Below are 24,586 nucleotides of genomic sequence, written 5' to 3' on the forward strand. Positions count from 1 at the left end.
GTACCAAAAGTAGGAAGGATGTGGGCGAATGATTTGGTTAAGTACGCAAATTGGGTAGAAACCCATCAATAAATACACATCAGAATAATCCTGAAAAATGCAATGGCATAGAAATGACCTAAAACAGCACTCCACAATGCTTAATATTAAATATACCAAACTACAATATGCATCTGTCCCGGTACCAGGCTTCCACCACATTCGATGCATGTTTCGTTTCAACAGCTTCATCCTGGGGATGAAGTCGTTAAAGCGAAATGGGTATCCAGGGATGAATGAAGCTGCTGAAGCAAAATGTATATCGGGTGTGTTGTGTTTTGGTATGTATTTCTGGGTATATAATGCCATGAGGCTTTGATTTGAGACTTGATGCTTATAAGTGCTTTGAATACTTTGCATGTAACAGATAAACTAATGTAAATGAGTGGTTAATAAGGGATTGCAATTTATATTTTACTTAAAATTTTAAGTTTTTCTTTATTGTTTATAATTTTTTTAACACTTTTGCAATGTTGTGATAGTGACATGTTAACATTTTGGATTGATAGATGTCTGAGTATTGACCTCCCTCCATAGATTACTCAGCTGGGAGCTGCCCTTCTTCAGCTTTGTTCAGCTCTATTTGGGCTCGCTATAACACGGCCGAGTGCTTTGTGATGTTTTATCTGATAGTACTCAGCCCAATGTTATATTATGGGGCAGTGCAGATCTGCTATTATTTTCTCATTTTCGTCAAAATTGCAGCATGCTGCGAGTGTCTCCGGAGTCCGGATCACGCACACCCATACAAGGTTATAGGTGCGTGTGAAAAATCGGACTGCACTCGGATGTCATTCGAGTGAAGTCCAGTTTACAAAGCCAAAAACAATGGATAAGATGGAGAAATTAGGTTCTCCATCTTCTCCATACCTGTGCTCCGATTCTGTCATCTGAGAGAATCAGATCACACTAAGCTGAGACTTTGAACAAACTCTGACAGAATCGGGCCGAGTTTATTATAATCGTTCCGATTCGCTCCCAAGAGAGAATATACGGTCATGTGACCCCGGCCTTTGGCAGATCCTCTGCTTGTCTCTATGAGGAAAGCCTAACCAAGGCGATTTTTCTATATATAAAAATTTAACTCTCAGATCTGTTATTCTGCTATACTGTGTGTGTCTATCAGGTACTTTCACAGTATAAAAGTGTCCAACTGTTGTGAAATGCTTTTTTTTTATTTAATCCCTATGGTTTTGTAAATAGATTACAAGTATTTTATCCTTTTTAATTCCATATTTTTTTCTATGTTCAATAAAAAACTGTAAAAAAACAATATAAGAACAGTAAACTTTTCATTAAATTTTGAAATTTTGATAAATGTGGACCTTCACTTTCCATTTGAAAGCCAAGATAAAGCAACTTATTAAGTCTGAAAATGTCCATATCTCACCCTCTGGCATCATTGTGATATGAAGATGGTAGCGTATGAGTCATCCTGAGAGCACGCGGTGTTGAAGGAGGGGAGGTTTCACATTTTATCGTGGCTTTATCTTCCCGGCCATCTTCCTCTACAATTGCAATCTACACGAAGAACAAATTCAATAAAGCTTTAGTTATGAAACCTTTACTATTCTGACTATCAAAATGTCAGAGGTACATGAACATGTTCCAGTGATATGAAGCTACTGTTCTCCAGGTACTTTTTAGCCACAATGATTTAAACTATTATGTATGTGTATATATATATATATATATATATATATATATATATATATATATATATATATATATATATATATATATATATATATATATATATATATATATGTATATATATATATATGTATATATATGTATATATATATAGTACAAACCAAAAGTTTGGACGCACCTTCTCATTTAACGATTTTTCTGTATTTTCATGACTATGAAAATTGTACATTCACACTGAAGGCATCAAAACTATGAATTAACACATGTGGAATTATATACTTAACAAAAAAGTGTGAAACAACTGAAAATATGTCTCATATTCTAGGTTCTTCAAAGAAGCCACCTTTTACTTTGATGACTGCTCTGCACACTCTTGGCATTCTCTTGATGAGCTTCAAGAGGTAGTCACCGGAAATGGTCTTCCAACAATCTTGAAGGAGTTCCCAGAGATGCTTAGCACTTGTTGGCCCTTTTGCCATCACTCTGCTGTCAAGCTCACCCCAAACCATCTCGATTGGGTTCAGGTCTGGTGACTGTGGAGGCCAGGTCATCTGGCGTAGCACCCCATCACTCTCCTTCTTGGTCAAATAGCCCTTACACAGCCTGGAGGTGTGTTTGGGGTCATTGTCCTGTTGAAAAATAAATGATGGTCCAACTAAACGCAAACCGGATGGAATAGCATGCCACTGCAAGATGCTGTGGTAGTCATGCTGGTTCAGTATGCCTTCAATTTTGAATAAATCCCCAACAGTGTCACCAGCAAAGCACCCCAACACCATCACACCTTCTCCTCCATGCTTCACGGTGGGAACCAGGCATGTAGAGTCCATCCGTTCACCTTTTCTGCGTCGCACAAACACACGGTGGTTGGAACCAAAGATCTCAAATTTGGACTCATCAGACCAAAGCACAGATTTCCACTGGTCTAATGTCCATTCCTTGTGTTCTTTAGCCCAAACAAGTCTCTTCTGCTTGTTGCCTGTCCTTACCAGTGGTTTCCTAGCAGCTATTTTACCATGAAGGCCTGCTGCACAAAGTCTCCTCTTAACAGTTGTTGTAGAGATGTGTCTGCTGCTAGAACTCTGTGTGGCATTGACCTGGTCTATAATCTGAGCTGCAGTTAACCTGCGATTTCTGAGGCTGGTGACTTGGATAAACTTATCCTCAGAAGCAGAGGTGACTCTTGGTCTTCCTTTCCTGGGGCGGTCCTGAGGTGAGCCAGTTTCTTTGTAGCGCTTGATGGTTTTTGCAACTGCACTTGGGGACACTTTCAAAGTTTGCCCAATTTTTTGGACTGACTGACCTTCATTTCTTAAAGTAATGATGGTCACTCGTTTTTCTTTACTTAGCTGCTTTTTTCTGGCCATAATACAAATTCTAAGAGTCTATTCAGTAGGACTATCAGCTGTGTATCCACCTGACTTCTGCACAACACAACTGATGGTACAAACCCCATTTATAAAGCAAGAAATCCCACTTATTAAATCTGACAGGGCACACCTGTGAAGTGAAAACCATTTCCGGTGACTACCTCTTGAAGCTCATCAAGAGAATGCCAAGAGTGTGCAAAGCAGTCATCAAAGCAAAAGGTGGCTACTTTGAAGAACCTAGAATATAAGACATATTTTCAGCTGTTTCACACTTTTTTGTTAAGTATATAATTCCGCATGTGTTAATTCATACTTTTGATGCCTTCAGTGTGAATGTACAATTTTCAAAATCATGAAAATACAGAAAAATCTTTAAATGAGAAGGTGTGTCCAAGCTTTTGGTCTGTACTGTATATATATATATATACAATGTATATACAGGGTGGGCCATTTAAATGGATACACCTAAATTAAATGGGAATGGTTGGTGATATCAACTTCCTGTTTGTGACACATTAGTATATGTGAGGGGGAAAACTTTTCCAGATACATGGTGACTATGGCGCCCATTTTGAAGTCGGGCATTTTGGATCCAACTTTATTTTTTTCAATGGGAAGAGGGTCATGTGACACATCAAACTTATTGAGAATTTAAGATGTTTCAGATGTGCAGCATCTGAAACAACGGATACTGGAAGCCTGTGCTAACATTTCTTCTGCCATGCTATCAGTGTGTCAAGAGTGAGAGAAGAGGGTAGCATTGACAATCCAACACAATGGGCAGCACTTTGAACACATTTTATAAGTGGTCATAAACTTGTAAAAAACTTATGAAAGAATAAAGTTACGTTAAAACCAAGCACACCATTGTTTTTCTTATGAAATTCTCAATATGTTTGATGTGTCACATGACCCTCTTCCCATTGAAAAAAATAAAGTTGGTTCCAAAATGGCCAACTTCAAAATGGCCATCATGGTCACCACCCATCTGGAAAAGTTTTCCCCCTCCCATATACTAATGTGCCACAAACAGGAAGTTGATATCACCAATCATTCCCATTTAATTTTGGTGTATCCATATAAATGGCCCACCCTGTATGTATAATTTAAAAAAAAAATATATATATATATATATATATATATATATATATATATATATATATATATATATATATATATATGAATAAACACAAAGATGGTATTGATAGGTAGAGGGTCACAAAGATAACCTGAGTGTTGAGGCAGGGGGGGGGGGGATGCCTCAACACCCCTGCCTCAACACTCAGGTTATCTTTGTGACCCTCTACCTATCAATACCATCTTTGTGTTTATTCATTCTATGCAGCCTTTTTATTACGGTATGACTTTCTACCTTCAAATCTGGTCACAAGGATCAAAGGGCTGGGCCTTTATTGTGAAGGAGCCCACACACCTGTATAGGTATCCATCTATTGTATGCATGTTCATGCATCCATCTAAATAATAGCTAATATTGGCATTTCATATACCTCCGAGCACTATTTTACTCTATGGTTGTGCATTTACATTGAACTTTTGTACATATATTCATAGGGATTCTCAAAGGGGTCTCTCTTGAAAGCTGCTCAAGCATTTGCACTTTATTGGCTATATACAATTGCTAATCAGAGAGTTTGTGGGTTAACCACCCTTTTTCAATGCATACTATTCTAATCATGTTTTTGTGGTCCATCTGTTCCAAATTAATGACTATGAATAGATATTCTTACTTATACCTTTGTTGTTGTTGGTTTGGGGAATATTTGTGGCTTTGTAGCTTTATTGTTGGGCCGGCACTGTACTAATTTGGGCGATATCCTTTTTAAATGTTTTTAGATGTTTGTGCTGTCTGTGTTTAACAATTGTCAATAAAGTAATTTATATACATTACTATGTGAGATCCCTGCTTTTGCATATCCTTTCTCTTTCTTTACTTAAATGGTGTTTTTATATGCATTGGGTTGATCTCCAATTGTTACTTTTGAGTGGTGCCCACCTTCTCCTTATCTCCTCTTTCTTAAATATCAGAATAATGTCAGCTGAACCCACTGATAATGACGGGTTCGTCTGACAGTCTAATGTGTATGGGAGCCCTGGAGATTTCATTAACGGGAAAGTGCAGAATCCGGCATGTCCAGTTTCGGACCGCGAATTGTTTTGTGCTCCCTGAAATAAGTTGTCACCAGACATGGCTGGCAGCAGCTCTCTCATAAAGAACACAGGACGATTGGTCAATCAAGCGCTCCTGTACATGGGAGAGATGGCTGAGATAGCTGCTGGCCGAATGATCATCTGGACCATTATTTGGCCAACAGCTGACACTGGAAACTCTCTCCTGTGTCAATCATAGACCGAAAATTGAACTCCCAAACTTGGTAACCAGCCCTGATATCTTGAGATTAGGGCACAGATTTTAAAATGATTCAAGTAGAAGGTTACTTATATTTTAAACATATATATATATATATATATATATCCATGCAAAAATGGAGGCAGCACACAGAGTAGAATAAAGTGGTAATGTTTAATAGCCCATATGGTGGCAACGTTTCGGTCCAAAATTGTGGACCTTTCTCAAGCATAGATAAGGTGCAAGTGCAGAGTATTTAAGGCGATCTAATTACAATGGTAATCAGCAGCAATTACATGAAAAGTGCATAACATACATAATCTTTCAGATCAATAACATTGCATGACATGATGGTGCTAAAAACATAATTTTTTGTGCCGTTTCCTATTTTTTGATTTTTTTATATGTGTGTGTATATATATATATATATATATATATATATATATATATATATATATATATATATATATATATATATATATTTCTTTTTTTTCAAGTGGACAACCCATTTTAGGGAACTACCATCATCAGACCTCATTGTGGATCCTATCTATTAGCCAGAGCAGAGAACAGCTAGAAAGAGAATTTCTCAATATACGGGGTCAGGCAAGTCTGTTCATTTACAATGTCACCATTCTAAAATCTACCTATAAGGTGGCAGAAAATGTAACACACATACCTTTCGCCGATGTTTCCGCAAATCACTAGGCTAAATAGGGAAAAAATAAAAATAAGGTTTAAAAGATCAACAAGATACGACAAAATGTAAATACTACATATTTAGATATAGTAGGGTATTCAAAACTAAAAGATTTCACCCTACAGAAATATTGCACTTCTGTATACATTCCTTAACCCCTTCAAGACAGGGCGATTTTTTGCTTTTGTTCATTTTCCTCCAAGAGCCACAACCTTTTTTATCTTTCTGTCCACATAACCATGTGAGTGCTTGTTTTTTGCAGAACGTGTTGTACTTTTAAATGACATCATTCATTTTACAATATGATGCACTGGAGAGCAGGAAAATAATTTTAAGTGCGTTGAAATTGCAAAAAAAGTGCAATTACACAATAGCTGTTTTTTTTATTTAACATGTTCACTATACGGTAAAACTGACCTGGCAGTATGATTCCTAGGTCAGTATGATTACGCAGTTACCAAATATATATAGTTGTTTTTTTTTAAATTTAAGTGGTGAAATTTAGGGAAATTTGTAAAAAAATATATATTTATTTTGCTTGTGTTGCCATTTTCCGCGACCTGCAACGTTTTACATTTTGGGATATGGGGCTTAGTTTTTGCGCCCTGAGCTGACATTTTTACTGATACCATTTTCGAGTAGGTACAATGTTTTGATCGCCTCTTAATTCTGGTGTTTCGATTATCGTTAAGCCGTTTACCAACCGGATTAATTTATTTCCTATTTTTAACGATCGAATGTTTATGAATGCAGCAATACCAAATGTGTGTATTTTTTTAATTGTTCTTTTTTTAATGGGACTAAAGGGGGGTGATTTGAACGTTTGTATTTTTTTTTAACTTTTTACTATATTTAATTGTACTTGAAGCTACTATCATCTGATCGTTTGTACTATGCATAGCAGTGTATCAGCGCTGCTATGTATAGTGAAAATCACGATCTCCCCTACGAATGCCAGCTACAGGCTGGCTTTCACAGGAGAATCGTCATTAGAAGCACAGAGGTCTTAAGCGGATTCCTGGCTGTTGTGGCAACCCATCGGCGCCCCACAATCACATCATGGTCGCACTGATGGGCGCGTGGAATGACGTACAAGCCTGCCAGCGTGTTAAATGCCGCTGTTAGAGGCAGATGATGGCTGATTAAATCAGCGAGCCAGCATCATATCAGGTACACAATATATGACGTAAATGTACATCATATGTTGTGAAGAGGTTAAAGGGAATCTATCAGTAGGAGCAACCCTCATAAGCTGTCTATATGGGCATGCAGGTTATAGAGAGTGGAATAAAATGAAACATTGATATCAGCGATCCAATGTTTTATTCCAGAGAAATCCACATTTTTCTTAATATGTAAATGAGCTGGTAAGATCTATGGCCAGGCACAGATCTCCTTGACAATCTGCCTCCAGATCTTAATTTAAGTGAAAGGAGGCATTACCAGTGTCAGAAATGTAGATCAGGAGGGCAGACTGTCAGTCATTACATGTCTCACAGTCGTAACACCCCTTTTATTTATAATAAGCTCTGGAGGCAGATTCTTAGGGAAATCACTGTCTGGCTTGTACACTTTAACAGCTCATTTACATATTATGAAAAAATTAGGATTTCTCTAGAATAAGATATCGGTATCATTTTATTCAACTTTCTATGATCTGAATGATAGACCGCTTAGGAGGAGTGATCCTACTGAAAGATTCCCTTTAACTAGTAGATAGGTCTGTACCCAACTATATAGTAGCTTCACGCTCTACTACCCTGATAGGTTGAAAAAAACATCAGATTAATTATATTAATTATGATTTTTGTTTTGCCCTGGGTGTAGTTTATTTTTCTGCTGAAATTATCTTTCAGAGTTTTATATGGTTGGCATTCTTTGGGAATTTGAAAAAAATAGTATTTAGATGTTATTACAATAACATAAATATGAAAAATGTAAGCCTGCATTTTTTAACATTAAGGGTTATCCAGGATTTTTATTTTTTTTGTTAACTACCTGTCTATTCTGCACTAGGACTATATCAGATGGCTGAGGTGGCAATTTCCCTGCTTCACTTTACCTCGTGTTTACACCTCAGCCCTTCCTCTTCCAGTCTGCTCTGCTCAATGGGTCGTCACTGCAGATGTCATACTAGTGGACAGCCGGCTCCCCACAGTTAGCCTCGATGAGCAGGCCATCAATCGAAATTACATCAGCATAAACACCCTGTCAACAGAGCAGAAGAGAAGATGCTGCTCTGTCGACGTGACATCAGTGGTGTCATGGGTTTATGACTACAGAGAGGGGCCAGAAGACCACAGAGTCTGATTTCACATACTTCCTGCACTGATCAGAAGCACTTTTCCTTCATATCAAACGATGCAGGTGTCTGTTAGCAGTGCAGGGGTGAATCTGTTCAGCTTGGAGTGTCTGAAGCTTCCTAGCTTGGATGATCTCAGCTGTTCAGTATTAGCCACTCCCCTCTCCTATATATACTCGCCTCTGGCAATCTGGATTGCCAGTGTAAAGTCTAGTACTGCCTGGTGAGGAGTGGAGGAATCGGTTGTTGGTAGATACGTTTGGACTGTTTATCTTTGACTGTTGCTAGGTGTTTTGGCTGTGTGAAAATCCTCATCCTCTCATATTTAGTTTCCCTTCCTTTTCTCCTCTGTGTAACTCTGTTGTCTGTGAGATCATATTTGTATGATTGGTATTTTCATTTATCCCCGTACATCCTTCCTTGTTAGTCTGGTCTGTGTATATACATACACTATTCCTCCCCACTTCCCTGGATGGGGTAAGGGGACAGATATAGGGCTGATTCAGGAGTTCAGCAAGGTACGTGGCCCCATCATCTTCACCATCAGAATAAATCTGGGGAGCAAGGATAGCTAGGGTGCTCTTAGCGTTAGAGACAGAGAAGGAGTCCCTGGCCCCGGGTAATGTAACAACAGAATCATGACAAGTGAAAGCCGAAGAATCACAACCAGGAGCGGTAGTAACTACCTGCCTGTAAGGTCTTAGCCCCATGCGCAAAATTAATAAAAGCCCCGGATAACCCCTTTAAGTTCATTTTTGTCTTTTAAGCATTTTATGTAATAAGGTTTTATTAAAAAATTTTGACTGTTTGGCTTTTACAGCCGATATACATCACTGTACATTGTAAACTGCAGAATGAGTCAACAGTCAAAACCATAGATTATTTTGTTCCGACCATAGGGTTTGTAACCTCTTATCTCCTAAGGGAAAGTTATTATAAAAATTAATCCAACATTTAAATTAGGTTTTTATGTTACATGTATTTAAAAAAAATGGATTTTTTTCCTTTATTTTATTACATATCACAATCTTTATTAATCAAACAAAATTAGTAATATTGCAATTTTAACACTGGCCACTGAGACCTTTTTAACTCATATACCCTGTTCTTTCAGGAAGAGCGTTCAGCAAGGCTCCTTATTATCAGTGGCAGGATTATAATGGGAAGTAACACATATATGCAGCTGATAACACAGGATTCACCAATCACAATAAACAATGTCACAGCTGACCCTGCTCCCTCTCCCTTCACAATGACCTTTGTACACCTTCATTAGACACTTCAATATAAAAGATAGGGTTGGTATCTGACTATTGTGACTATGTACATGTGTTGTTTCCTGAAACAGTAGGATGTTGGAGTCTAAAAAAGCCTCAGTGGCCAGAGTGAAAATTGCAAGGTTTCTATTTTTTATTTTTAATATAAATTGTGATATGGCCATTAGCTGAAGTGTATGTGACCCAGCTTTCCCATCTTGACTTCCATGCAGATTTCTCTATACCTCTCAGCTCCTATTTACTAATGGTATGTTCTCCAAGCTGCACCAGCTACCCCCCACTTTCATTTATGACCTTGTTTACTTAACTTTTGACTATCCAGCATCTGGTTCAGCCTTAATCAGATGATCAAGATGAGCACAGACCACTCTCCTCTGGTTCACAGCTGAATGCATTCTGTTACAAATATATTGTGGGCCAGGAGTCTGTGTCAGACTTTAGTCTGTGGCCATTACCTTAAGTGTGGCCATTCGCTGAAGTGTGAGAAATTTGAATTAATCCAGAATTGAACCTGAAGGGAACTGAAGGTAACCGGATACTTTGTCACAGTAAACAATGTTTGTCTTTGTTTTCACTCTCACCCCCCTTAATCCTTCACTTCTTACAACCACCCCTAATCCCTACACCTAGTAAGGAACTCTTCATCTCTCCCTCCATTCTCCCCATCCATCTCACCTCTTCCTCAGAGCTATTCTTCAATATACAATCCTTTGTCTCCAAACACAGACAGCCACCTCATGCCCTCTCCTGCTCCCACCTACTAACGCTTTCCCTGCTCCTCCTTACTGCCGGCGACATCTCTCCACATCCCGGCCCTCCTCACCACATCCCTACAATCACTTCCAACTCCTACCCACGACCTATCCCAAACTCTCGTAACCCTTCTAACCTTATACCCATCCGCCCAGCCCCTGCTTCCCCAGTCCCCCTAACAGGAGCTCTATGGAACGCTCGCTCCGTCTGCAACAAACTTTCCTACATTTACAATCTCTTCATCACTAACAAGCTTTCCTTCCTCGGCATCACTGAAACCTGGCTCACCCCCTCTGACACGACCTCTCCTGCTGCACTTTCGTATGGCGGATTCCACCTCTCCCATACCCCCCGCCCCACCGGCAAGCACGGTGGAGGAATAGGTTTCCTCCTCTCAGATAACTGCTCCTTCACCCATATCCCACTGCTGCCCTCAATTACTCTCCCCTCTTTTGAAGTGCACTGCGTGTGTATCTACTCCCCCTCCAACCTCCAACTGGCTGTCATCTACCGCCCCCCAGGATCAACTACCAATTTCTTTGACCACTTCACCTCTTGGTTACTTCATTTCCTCTCCGTTGACATCCTCATGGGCGACTTTAACATCCCCCCATTGACACTTCCCTCTCAGCTGCCTCTAAGCTTCTATCCCTCACCTCATCCTTCGGTCTTACTCAGTGGTCTTCCACACCCACCCACAAAGACGGCCACACACTGGACCTCATCTTCACCCGCCTCTGTTCCCTATCTAACCTCTCTAACTCACCTCTCCCTCTTTCTGATCACAACCTACTCACATTCTCTTCTCTCTCCTCTCCAGGGCAACAATCCCCACTCCACAAACTTGCATACCCTCGCAGAAATCTCAAACACCTTGACCTACACTCACGCTCTGAATCCCTCCTCCCTCTTACAGACATTAGTTCCTTACATAATGCAGCTATTGCTGCCACTTTATACAACACCACAACCGCTGCAGCTCTCGATTTGGTCGCCCCCCTCACACATACCAAGGCTTGCACAATCAACAGACAACCCTGGCACACCAGCCTAACTAAAGAACTGCGACGGGCCTCCAGGGTTGCTGAGCGTAGATAGAAAAGGTCCCACTCCAATGAGCACTTCATCGCATTCAAACAGTCCCTCACTACCTTCAAGTCCACACTCACTGCAGCAAAACAAACATACTTCGCATCTCTCATACCCTCCCTGTCTAACAACCCCAAACAACTATTCAACACCTTCAATTCTCTCCTCCGTCCCCCAGTGCCTCCTCCCTCTCCTCTTATTTCAGCAGAAGACTTTGCCTCATTCTTCAAACAGAAGATTGACACCATCAGACAAAGCTTTTGCCTAAAGCCCCCACAGCCCCTCCCCACACCTACTCAACCCTCTTCCTCCAAAACCACCTTCTCCACCATTTCTGAAGATCAACTTTCCTCTTTACTCTCCAAATCAGACCTCACCACCTGTAAACTTGACCCAATCCCGTCCCACCTCATCCCAAACCTTACCACTATCTTCATCCCAAACCTAGCCCACCTTTTCAACCTGTCACTAACAACTGGTGTCTTCCCCTCATGCTTCAAACATGCCTCAATCACACCCATCCTCAAAAAGCCTCCCTTGACCCATCCTCTGTGCCTAGCTATCGCCCCATATCACTTCTCCCCTATGCCTCAAAACTACTGGAACAACATGTCCACTCTGAGCTGTCCTCCCACCTCTCCTCCTGCTCCATCCTCGACCGCCTACAATCTGGTTTCCGACCGCACCATTCTACTGAAACTGCACTGACTAAAGTCACCAACGACCTACTAACCGCCAAATCTAATCGACACTACTCTGTCCTCCTCCTCCTAGACCTGTCATCTGCCTTTGACACAGTGGACCATTCCCTCTTACTAGAGACTCTCTCATCTCTCGGCATCACAGACTTGGCCCTATCCTGGATCTCCTCATACCTAACAGACAGGACATTCAGTGTCTCCCACTCACATGCCACCTCCTCATCTCGCCCCCTATCTGTCGGTGTCCCCCAAGGTTCAGTTCTAGGACTGCTGCTCTTCTCCATCTACACCTTAGGCCTGGGACAGCTCATAGAATCTCATGGCTTTCATTATCACCTCTATGCTGATGACACACAGATCTACCTCTCTGGACCCGATATCACCTCCTTACTAACCAAAATCCCACAATATCTGTCTGCTATTTCAACATTCTTCTCTGCCAGATTTCTAAAACTTAACATGGACAAAACAGAATTCATCATCTTTCCACCATCTCATTCAACCCCCCCAACTGACCTATCTATCAACGTCAATGGCTGCCCACTCTCCCCAGTCCCTCAAGCTCGCTGCCTTGGGGTAACCCTGGACTCTGAACTCTCCTTCAAACCACATATCCAAGCCCTTTCCACTTCCTGCCGACTCAAACTCAAAAATATCTCCCGGATCCGCACATTCCTCAACCATGAATCTGCAAAAACACAAGTGCACGCCCTCATCATCTCCCGCCTTGACTACTGCAACCTCCTGCTCTGTGGCCTCCCCTCTAACACTCTCGCACCCCTCCAATCTATCCTAAACTCTGCTGCCCAACTAATCCACCTGTCCCCCCGCTATTCCCCGGCCTCTCCTCTCTGTCAATCTCTCCACTGGCTCCCCACTGCTCAGAGACTCCAGTTCAAAACCCTAACCATGACATACAAAGCCATTCACAACCTGTCTCCTCCATATATCTCTGACCTAGTCTCCCATTACATACCCGCACGCAACCTCCGATCCTCACAAGATCTCCTTCTCTACTCCCCTCTTATCTCCTCCTCCCACAACCGTATACAAGATTTCTCCCGTGCTTCCCCCCTACTCTGGAATTCTCTACCCCAACGTATCAGACTCTCGCCTACCGTGGAAACCTTCAAAAGGAACCTAAAGACCCACCTCTTCCGACAAGCCTACAACCTGCAGTAACCACCGCTCCACCATACTGCTGCACGACCAGCTCTACCCTCACCTACTTTATCCTCACCTATCCCTTGTAGATTGTGAGCCCTCACGGGCAGGGTCCTCGCTCCTCCTGTACCAGTTGCTGTCACATTGTGTTCAAGATTATTGTAATTGTTCTTGTATTATACCCCTTTTTCACATGTAAAGCGCCATTGAATAAATGGCGCTATAATAATTAATAATAATAATAATAATAATAATATGTTAAAATATAAAATATTGCCAATTTATTAAAAAAATATACATTATGACACCCCATTCAGCTTTGATATTGCTCTTTCATCTGAATACAAGTAACTTACTAGTGTCATTACTCCCATACGATCCATCTCTCTTGCAGGGCTGCGTGGTGTGAGCTTGGGTGTGGAATGTCCACTTGGAGGTGATGAGCTGGCTAAGGAGGAGGCAGTCACTGAGCCAGTAATTGAAGTACCTGGGTGAATTCTGGCCAAGTTAAGACCTTCCAAACTAACGCTGGCTACTCTGTTCTCTATCTCCTCTGCTCTTAGTTCTGTAGATTCCTTTTCTTCCTGAATGAGCCTGGTGGAAATCAGAATGGATCACAATCAAGAAAAGACACAACATTTAGACTTAAATCCAACATTAACAACAACAGCATAATCTCATTTCTCTTTCGAGCCGCTTGTTATGAGAGGTTTGTACATAATTCAACATTTTTGTATATACTTTAATGTCATCCACGGCCTTTCTACTCCCTGCTCCACTTTCAGTTCAGTATCATAGCATGCCTTGTTTAACTGTGCTAAGGAGATACATGCCAAGATTTCATGCCCACTTATCTCATTACTATCCCTGAGGAGCATGTGTCACTACTGTATGCTGCCTTCACATTCAATTCACTTACTTTGTATTCAGTGCAACATCTACACTTTATTATCCTAGATCTTCGAAAATGATTGGGAAACCTGTTATCTCTGAGGAATTGGAGGAGATATAAACCACACAGATTTTGCTCTCCACTATAGGTATATTTTTTATATATTTTTTATGTATTATACATTTATTATTAATTATTTTATATTTTTTTATATAGTATATATTTTATATATTTTTTTATACTATATGTATATTTTTGTATATGGTACCAAAGCATAGGAATTAGAAATATTGGTTGCAACAGATTCCATAACTTGTTGAGTAGTGTACAATTAAGTTTTGTTCCTGGTCAATCATAATTATATAAAAAGACTTTTTGGCAGGTTCAACTTCGTCAGAATGACTAATTTTCCCTGATTTCAGGATTTCCTGAAACATTACACTAATGCAGATTAAAAAGGTCAGAGAACTAGAAGTGCAGCACAACAATACAAGGTGCGAACAATGGCTCTGAATCTCTTATGTCACGGACAAAACCTGAACCCAGCAATGAACTCAAACTATAGATTTCTTATTCCAAGTGGTCTACATACCCTTGAATTAGCAGATAATCTAACTACCTCACAAAGTTAAAGACTATAAACGTCTATTTTTAGGTAACCAAAAATTTAAAACAGGTTGAGCCAATAGCTAAAAAAACATACTACTTTGTCATATTTCCTGATTACATTCATACACTCCTCAACAGTGAGATTGCAACACCACGAAAGAAAAGTTATAAAATTATGGAAAGCACAAGATTGATATAATGCAGTAGCATAGCTACCGAGGGGGCAGAGGGGGCGGTGGCCCCGGGCCCCGCGCTCTAAGGGGGTCCACCCGAAGCTACACCAGTGTAACTGGTACGCAGTTACACTCCGGGGCAAAACAGGGAGACTCTATGTCCCTGCACTGCCCGGTGGCCGCTATGGGGTCCTTGAGCATCAGGGCCCCCCACCCGTCACCGCAAGTTAAGTGATGAGAGAGGGAGCGCGACGCTCCCTCTCCCATCAGTCCCCTCTGCAACTGATGTCATCACTTGACGCCCGGCCCGCACATCTTCAGAACAGCGGGTTGGGCGCCAAGTGATGACGTCAGTCGCAGAGGGGACTGATGGGAGGGGGAGCTTTGCGCTATACTACAGACTCTGCCTATGGGAGGAGCATTATACTACAGACTCTGCCTATGGGGGAAACATTATACTACAGACTCTGCCTATGGGGGGGGGGGGCATTATACTACAAACTCTGCATATGGGGGGTAGCATTATAGTACAGACTCTGCCTACGGGAGGGAGCATTATACTACAGACTCTGCCTATGGGGGTGAAGCATTATACTATAGACTCTGCCTATGGGGGGGCTTTATACTACAGACTCTGTCTATGGGGGGGAATTTTACTACAGACTCTGCCTATGGGGGGGAGCATTATACTACAGACTTTGCCTATGGGGGTGAAGGATTATACTACAGACTTTGCCTATGGAGGGGCAGAATTATACTACAGACTCTGCCTATGGAGGGGGAGTATTATACTACAGACTCTGCCTATGGGGGGAGCATTATACTACAGACTCTGCCTATGGGGGGAGCATTATACTACAGACTCTGCCTTAGGGGGGGAGCATTATACTACAGACTCTGCCTATGGGGGGAGCATTATACTACAGACTCTGCCTATGGGGAGGAGCATTATACTACAGACTCTGCCTATGGGGGGGCATTATAGTACAGAGTCTGCCTATGGGGGGGCATTATACTACGGACTCTGCCTATGGGGGGGAGCACTATACTATATGAAGGACTATCTGGTGCATTATACTATATGTAGGCTATTTATACAGTGTGGGGATTAGAGTTAGGGTCATACAGTGCGGGAGATAATGTGGGGTCTTTGCACAGTGTGGGGCCATCATACAGTGTGGGAGCCATCAGTTTGGAGGCTACTAAGGGGTCAGTATACTGTGTGGGGGGTACTATACAGTGAGGGGGAATTATACTGTGTATAAGAGAGCATCATACTGTGTAGAGGGAAGCTGTACATGAGGGGAGACTCAGGACATTATTAAATGTTAAGTGGGCACTTATTATTATAGTAACTCAGGTTATGACTGTCAAAGGGGCACACAGAGGGCACTATTACTTTCTAGGGGGTAAAATGTGGACACTGTTTTCTAGGGCACTTGCACACGGCATTACTACAACCCCTGGCAAAAATTATGGAATCACCAGGCTCGGAGGATGTTCATTCAGTTGTTTAATGTTGTTGAAAAAAAGCAGATCAGAGATCAGACATGGCACAAAACTAAAGTCATTTCAAATGGCAACTTTACAGCTTTAAGAAACACTAAAAGAAATCTATATTAAAAATGTGGTACTCAGTAAGGTTAATTTTTTCAGACCAAGCAGAGTGAAAAAATTATGGAATCACCCTGTAAATTTTTGTTTACAAAACTAACACCTGCATCAAATTAGATCTGCTCGTTAGTCTGCATCTAAAAAGGAGTGATCACACCTTGGAGAGCTGTTGCACCAAGTGGACTGACATGAATCATGGCTCCAACATGAGAGATGTCAATTGAAACACAGGAGAGGATTATCAAACTCTTAAAATAAGGTAAATCATCATGCAATGTTGCAAAAGATGTTGGTTGTTCACAGTCAGCTGTGTCTAAAATCTGGACCAAATACAAACAACATGGGAAGGTTGTTAAAGGTAAACATACTGGTAGACCAAGGAAGACATCAAAGCATCAAGCCCGGAAACTTAAAGCAATATGTCTCCAAAACAGGAAATGCACAACAAAACAAATGAGGAATGAATGGGAGGAAACTGGAGTCAATGTCTGTGACCGAACTGTAAGAAACCGCCTAAAGGAAATGGGATTTACATACAGAAAAGCTAAACAAAAGCCATCATTAACACCTAAACAGAAAAAACAAGGTTACAATGGGCTAAGAAAAAGGAATCGTGGACTGTGGATGACTGGATGAAAGTCATATTCAGTGATGAATCACGAATCTGCATTGGGCAAGGTGATGATGCTGGAACTTTTATTTGGTGCCGTTCCAATGAGATTTATAAAGATGACGGCATGAAGAGAACATGCAAATTTCCACAGTCATTGATGATATGGGGCTGCATGTCAGGTAAAGGCACTGGGGAGATGGCACTCATTACATCTTCAATAAATGCCCAAGTTTACATTGATATTTTGGACAGTTTTCTTATCCCATCAATTGAAAGGATGTTTGGGGATGATGACATCATTTTTCAAGATGATAATGCATCCTGCCAAACAGCAAAAACTGTGAAAACATTCCTTGAAAGAAGACACATAAGGTCAATGTCATGGCCTGCAAATAGTCCGGATCACAATCCAATTGAAAATCTTTGGTGGAAGTTGAAGAAAATGGTCCATGACAAAGCTCCAACCTGCAAAGCTGATCTGGCAACAGCAATCAGATAAAGTTGGAGCCAGATTGATGAAGAGTACTGTTTGTCACTCATTAAGTCCATGCCTCAGAGACTGCAAGCTGTTATTAAAGCCAGAGGTGGTGCAACAAAATACTAGTGATGTATTGGAGTGTTCTTTTGTGTGTTTGTTTTTCATGATTCCATAATTTTTTCCTCAGAATTGAGTGATTCCATAATTTTTTCCCTCTGCTTGATCTGAAAAAAATTACCCTTACTGAGTACCACATTTTTAATCTCAATTTCTTTTTATGTTTCTTAAAGCCCTAAAGTTGCCATTTGAAATGACTTTAGATTGGTGCCATGTCTGTGATCAGCTATTTTTCAACAACATTAAACAACTGAATGAACATCCTCCGAGCCTGGTGATTCCATAATTTTTGCCAGGGGTTGTATATTCTAGAGGTTTGTTTTACCATCTAGAGGGTACAGCAGATGCAGTAATAGGGACACATACAGCAACAGAGGCTCAGTATTGGATTATCAGCAGGATGAGGAGTTTGTGCAGGTTGGAAATAGATGGGGATGATGCCTGAAATGTATGCAGTCAAGTGTGTCTTTGTTGTGATCTCTGCAGGCCTGAGACTGAGTCCTGGCTGGAGAGGTCATTGTGTCGGTCGGGGCAAGATGGAAAAGACGGGAAAAGTGAACAATTTAATCAGAAAGAACGTCAGCTGTAAGTCACCATATATAACTGTGCTGTGATCTCTTATATGTTCTGCAGGACTGGCATCTATCAATATATGGTCACCATATAGCATTAATATCAGTGCTGGTCTTTGCATAAAGATTATTTTCAGTAACAGAGCGGTCATCTGCTGAGGTTCTCCTACATCCACTATCTGGGTGCGCCACCATAGCTGTAATCATAATCAGGGTTGCCTGGTTAGGGACCCACTCAGAAGTTTCGCCCCCCTTAAACCAAAACCCTAGATACGCCTCTGATATCATGTTAATGATATGTAAGTGATGAATAAATGGAAACAACATTTTCAAAACATCTTGTGTATGAGGGTCATGCGCAGAAATACACGCAGCTACATGCCTTGGCATGCTATCATTGAGGTTATTAATGGTTGTCTGAGAAGTGTTCTGCCACGCTGAATGCACTTGGGCAAGCAAATCATCAACATCTTCTGCTGGCAGCTTCCTTTGCAATTGCTGAGCAATGACTTCCCAGATATGCTCCATGGGAGACAAGTCCAGAGTCACTGCAGGCCTTGGTATAGGCCATGCAGGCTGATCATAGTAGCACAAGCAACATGTGGCCTTGCGTCGTCATTTAGAAGAATAGTTCCTGGGACTCTTTCGAGAAATGGCCATACCACTGGTTCCATGACTAAATCAATGTAACCCTGAGCTATTAGTGTACCTGGAATAAAGATTAGGAGGGTCCAGCTACTGTAAATTATGCAATCTAACACAATAATCCTAGAAGAAAGAAGGGTGTGATGTTCCCTTGTGAAGGACTCTTCATTGACCACACACCACTGCCTTCAAGTACTATTATGGTGTAGAGCAAGATAGCAATAAAGGTTGTAATAGAAGTCTATCGTCTTCAATGATTAGGCCCTCTTTTGCCCTAGACGCAGTGACAGCTGAAGATTGGTCTGGAGATCATGTAGGCAATCCATTAAAGAGTGTATTTCTGCATGTGGTACTTATACTCTGAAAAAATTGAGATGTTTTAAATATATTGTTTCCAATTTTTGATAATTTGCTTATCATTAACATGTCTATCGATCCTGTGATTTCCATAACTCCACAACTTTTCCTTCTTGGTGTTGCAATTACAGTGTTGAGGAGTGTAGCTTGCTTTGGCCAAGGTATTTAATCAGGTTGCTAAAAACATCCTACTGGCCTCTACGTTTAATTGATTGACTAGAGATGTAATAATATGTAATAATAAATGCATACGCAATTGATTTATGGAGCTTTTCACATTTATAATTCCTTCAGGCATTCTTGCATCCAAAAGTTACTGGAAGACTACCTAAGCGAACATATCCTCACATAACTTCTTGTGTCATGTGTACCTAGCTCCTCTCAGAATAGGACAGAAGCAGGATGTCTTTGCACAGTAGCCCCAGGCAAAAGAGCTGGAATGCAATAAATAGAAATGGCTTAGAAACACAGTCACAGTGGTTTAGCTTTCTGCGGCGAAAAAAGTATAATTTCAGATGTCACCAGCTTGTCTTGTTTCCACATTTGTTTCAGGTTCTGCTGGTGCTAGCAGACATGACATTTCAGTCATAGTAAATGTATTCTGCTAGTCTGCCTCTAATGCATGCTGAGATCTGGTATAAGAAGTGCTGTTCATAGTACTCATGTCCAGTCTGTCCTTTAGTTTTAGAAGTATTGTTTGAGAAGAACACGGAGAACTGCTAAGCCCATGGGGTATAGAGTGATACAAATCCTATCACTGACTGAAGGATCAGACAGAACAGTGAAACCACTGACAGGAAACGTTAATAACATAGATGCTATTGAATCAAGATAATCAATCCAGCAATGGGGTATACCTATACTATATATCAAGCACCAAGTGAACGATTTTTTTGGGTGTAGGAAAAATTGGAAACGCCAAACTGTGATAAGTAGAGAACTTGGTCAGATTATCTCCAAAACTGAAGGTCTTGTGGGTATTTCCAGTATTTAGGGATTATTATTACCTACCAAAAGTCTTTTTAGGAAGGAATACCTGTGAACAAGCGACAGTTACAGTGATAAAAATAAGTATTTGATACACTGCCGATTTTGCAATTTTTCCCACCTACAAAGAATGGAGAGGTTTGTAATTTTTATCATAGGTACACTTCACCTGTGAGAGACAGAGTCTAAAACTAAAAATCAAAAAATCACATTGTATGATTTTTAAATAATTAAATTGCATTTTATTGCATGAAATAAGTATTTAATCACCTACCAACCAGCAAGAATTCTGTCTCTCACAGACCTGTTAATTTTTCTTTAAGAAGCCCTCTTACTCTGCACTCATTACCTGTATTAATTGCACCTGTTTGAACTCGTTATCTGTATAAAAGACACCGGTCCACACACTCAATCAATCACACTCCAACCTCTCCACCATGGCCATTGAGCTGTCTAATGACATCAGGGACAAAATTATAGACCTGTAAAAGGCTGGGATGGGCTACAGGACAATAGGCAAGCAACTTGGTGAGAAGGCAACAACTGTTGGCGCAATTATTAGAAAATGGAAGAAACACAAGATGACTGTCAATCTTCCTCAATCTGGAGCTCCATGCAAGGTCTCACCTTGTGGGGTAAGGATGATTCAGAGAAAGGTCAGGAATCAGCCCAGAACTACACGGGAGGACCTGGTCAATGACATGGAGAGAGCTGGGACCACAGTCTCCAACATTACTGTTAGTAACACACAACACCGTCATGGATTAAAATCCTGCAGGACACAAAAGTTCCCCCTGCTCATGCCAGTACATGTTCAGGCCCATTTGAAGTTCATCAATGACCATCTGGATGATGCAAAGGAGGCATGGGAGAAGGTCATGTGTTCAGAAGAGATCAAAATAGAACTTTTTGGTATCAACTCCATTCGCCGTGTTTGGAGGAAGAAGAAGGATGAGTACAACCCCAAGAACACCGTCCCTACCATGAAGCATGGTGGGGGAAACATCATACTTTGGGGTGCTTTTCTGCAAAGGGGACAGGAAGACTGCACCGTATTGAAGGGAGGATGAATGGGGTCATGTATCGCGAGATTTCGGCCAACAACCTCCTTCCCTCAGTAAGAGCATTGAAGATGGGTCATGGCTGGTTCTTCAAGCATGACAATGACCCGAAATACACAGCCAAAGCAACTAAAGAGTGGCTCCGTAATAGGTATTTCAAGGTCCTGGAGTGGCCTAGCCAGTCTCCAGACCTGAACCCAATACAAAATCTTTGCAGGGAGCTGAAACTCAATGTTGCCCAGCGATAGCCCCAAAACCTGAAAGATCTGGAGAAGATCTGTATGGAGGAGTGGGCCAAAATCCCTGCTGCAGTGTGTGCAAACTTGGTCAAGAACTACAGGAAACGTCTGACCTCTGTAATTGCAAAAGAAGGTTTCTGTACCAAATATCTGTTTTTCAATTGTATCAAATACTTATTCCATGCAATAAAATGCAAATTAATTATGTAAAAATCATACAATGTAATTTACTGGATTTTTTTTTTAGATTCTGTCTCTCACAGTGTTGAAGTGTACCTATGATAAAAATTACAGACCTCTCCATTGTTTGTAGGTGGGAAAACTTGCAAAATCTGCAGTGTATCAAATACTTATTTTCTCCACTGTATGTGGGGAGCAAGGGCTAGCAAGTCTGCTCTGATTGTACAGAAAAACTACTGTAGCACAAACTATTAAGAAAATATTTTGTGCAAGATGTCAAAAAAAGCAGTTTATTGCAGTTTTGTAGGGTTGCGTAGCCACAGTCTACTACACAGAGTGCCCATGTTGACCCTTGTCTACTGCCAAAAGTCTCTACAATAGGCATGTGATCATACAATCTGGACCATGATGGAAATTAAGGTGTTGGTCTGGCCTGAAGAATCATTTTACGTTATGTGGATAGCCATGTGAAGAGATGATACCTTTGATCCTGGAATTCATGTGGATTTTGTTTGACACGTACCACGTAACTAGTTATTGTTGCATACCCCTTCACTTGTTCAGAAATGTGTTGAAGAATCTGAGAAAAAGTTTACAGTATAGATATAGACTCTAAATTAACCAGATGTCTGTTCAAATTAGGATTTGTGGTATATGTGGGAAAAATAAGTCTGATACCAGGCAACTTTCACAACTTTAAGGATCTTCTGCTGATGTGTTGATACAAGGTACTACAAGACACCTTCAAAGGACCTGTGAATTGGATGCCTCCATGGGTCAATGCTGTTTTGGTGGCAGTATGAGTACTTACACAATGTTAGATAGGCTTTTTAATGTTTTGGCTCATTGATGCATATGATATACAGAGTTATAGTCATAGAATTTAGTACATTTAATGGTAGTCAAGAGCTTGCCGCACTTACCAACTGAATTACATTCCTTACCAATGCAGAATTGAGTAATGCAATGAACCTAAATGACTCAAACAAGAATAGATTTTGGAACCTTATTTCTAAATCTCATGTGTGGAAACCAATTAAACAAAGGCTTCAAACAAGTAAAAGTAGGAAACAATAACCCACCATGATCTCTTTTAAGACAATCTGTCAGCTGCCATAACCCCCATAAACCAGGTCTTCATATTATTTTTGCATTCTGGTAACCTCCTCTTGGCTCTTTGCAATTCCTAAAAACTTTCAAAATGAAGTTTCATTTCTGCATTTGCATTATGAAAAAGGGCTCAGGATTAATCTGGTAAGACATTGGTTCTCCTGGACTAGTTCTGCCTCCAATAATTTACAAGAGTGACATCATCACATGCGTGCAGTTTTCTTGCACCCTTATAAAACGCAAGGAAGCTTGGTAAATCCTCTTCAGCTTAATCGGTGCAAGGGGCTGATGGGGACGTCGCTCTTGCAAATCATGTCAATTGTGCACAGAGTGGTATGCTTATAAGATAGGAGACAGGACTAGTTCTGGGGACTCAACGGCCTGCCGTAGTAGTTCTGACACAATTGCATAACACAGAATAAAACTTGACTATGAATGTGTATAGAGATTGCAAAGCCACAAGAAGAGGGTTGTTAGCATGCAGAAATAGCATGGAGTAGAGACATGGTGGTGGTTTAAGCGTATTTGGGCATCTGCCAGGTTCCCTTTAAATAATGCTCCAGTATAAAATATATAATACTATAAGTTGACAATTAATAAAATAGTACCTTATTTCTTTATTGATGGCATCCAGCTGCTCTTGAAGCATCATAGCTAAAGTCTGAGCATCAGAATGTCCTCCTGGTGACAAGAGGTCCATGGAACTGAAAATAGTTTCACGGTCATCGTCATCTATGTCAGACATTTCCGTGTCACTTTCAAAAGGATGACTGCTAAGGACTCCAATTTGCTGAGTTCGATTCCATTCATGATCACCGAGCGACTTTACCTTTATGATTTGAAAGAAAAGGAGAAATTTTAGTCTGAAGTTGGGGCAGCTTGTATTACATTGATCTTAACCAAAGAATTAAACAGTATCTGCTGGATGGTGTTACTTATGAAATGAACAACCATAATATTGATTACAAAGAGGATTAAGATAATAATTCTATCCAAGTGGGCATGAGTAGCTGAACAGATTGATATATAGTATTACTGAAAAAGATTAGAGGGATTATCCCAAATTAGCAAATTATCACCTATCCACAGAATAATTTGCTGATCACTGGGGGTTGAGTTGTGGTTGCAGTATTTGACTATCTCCGGCAGCTCCATGAATAAAAAATGGAGCACTGGCGTGAATGCGTGACTACCATTCCATTCAAATAGGCACTTCAGAGCCCCGTTCTCGAGATTATTGGGGTCTCAATTCAACATCAATTCAGAGGGGACATGTACAAACAATATCAGACATTACAGAGTAACACGTAATTCTACAATTCAAAGAAGAGGAGTTAGGGCATACATGTCAAACTCTGGCCCATGTGCCAAATCTGGCCCGCAGGTTGGTTATATTTGGCCCGAGACACCAGAACCACCACCCCTATGTGGGGACATTATTCAGCATGGAGGACTAACTGGGGCCCATTATTCTGTATGGAGGACTATGTGGGTCCCATTATACTGTATACTGGTTGGTCAGC

General features: G+C 40.8%; 1 protein-coding gene across 11 annotated transcripts in view; it reads right to left on the minus strand.

Annotated features, from left to right (window-relative positions):
* The window catches only part of PPFIA2 (PTPRF interacting protein alpha 2), a 446,534-nt gene that overhangs the window by 75,406 nt on the left and 346,542 nt on the right, over positions 1-24,586 (minus strand). For all 11 annotated transcript variants that reach the window (XM_073651603.1, XM_073651602.1, XM_073651604.1 and 8 more), the window contains 4 exons: positions 23,672-23,892; positions 13,773-14,010; positions 6,110-6,139; positions 1,430-1,560 (listed from right to left, as the gene is read on the minus strand). In XM_073651603.1, the coding sequence (XP_073507704.1) occupies positions 1,430-1,560; positions 6,110-6,139; positions 13,773-14,010; positions 23,672-23,892 (620 nt within the window). The remainder of the gene's footprint in view (positions 1-1,429; positions 1,561-6,109; positions 6,140-13,772; positions 14,011-23,671; positions 23,893-24,586) is intronic.

Source organism: Phyllobates terribilis, unplaced genomic scaffold (assembly GCF_046119375.1).
Source record: "Phyllobates terribilis strain yellow unplaced genomic scaffold, ASM4611937v1 Scaffold_11__3_contigs__length_659146591, whole genome shotgun sequence".
NCBI lineage: Eukaryota > Metazoa > Chordata > Amphibia > Anura > Dendrobatidae > Phyllobates > Phyllobates terribilis.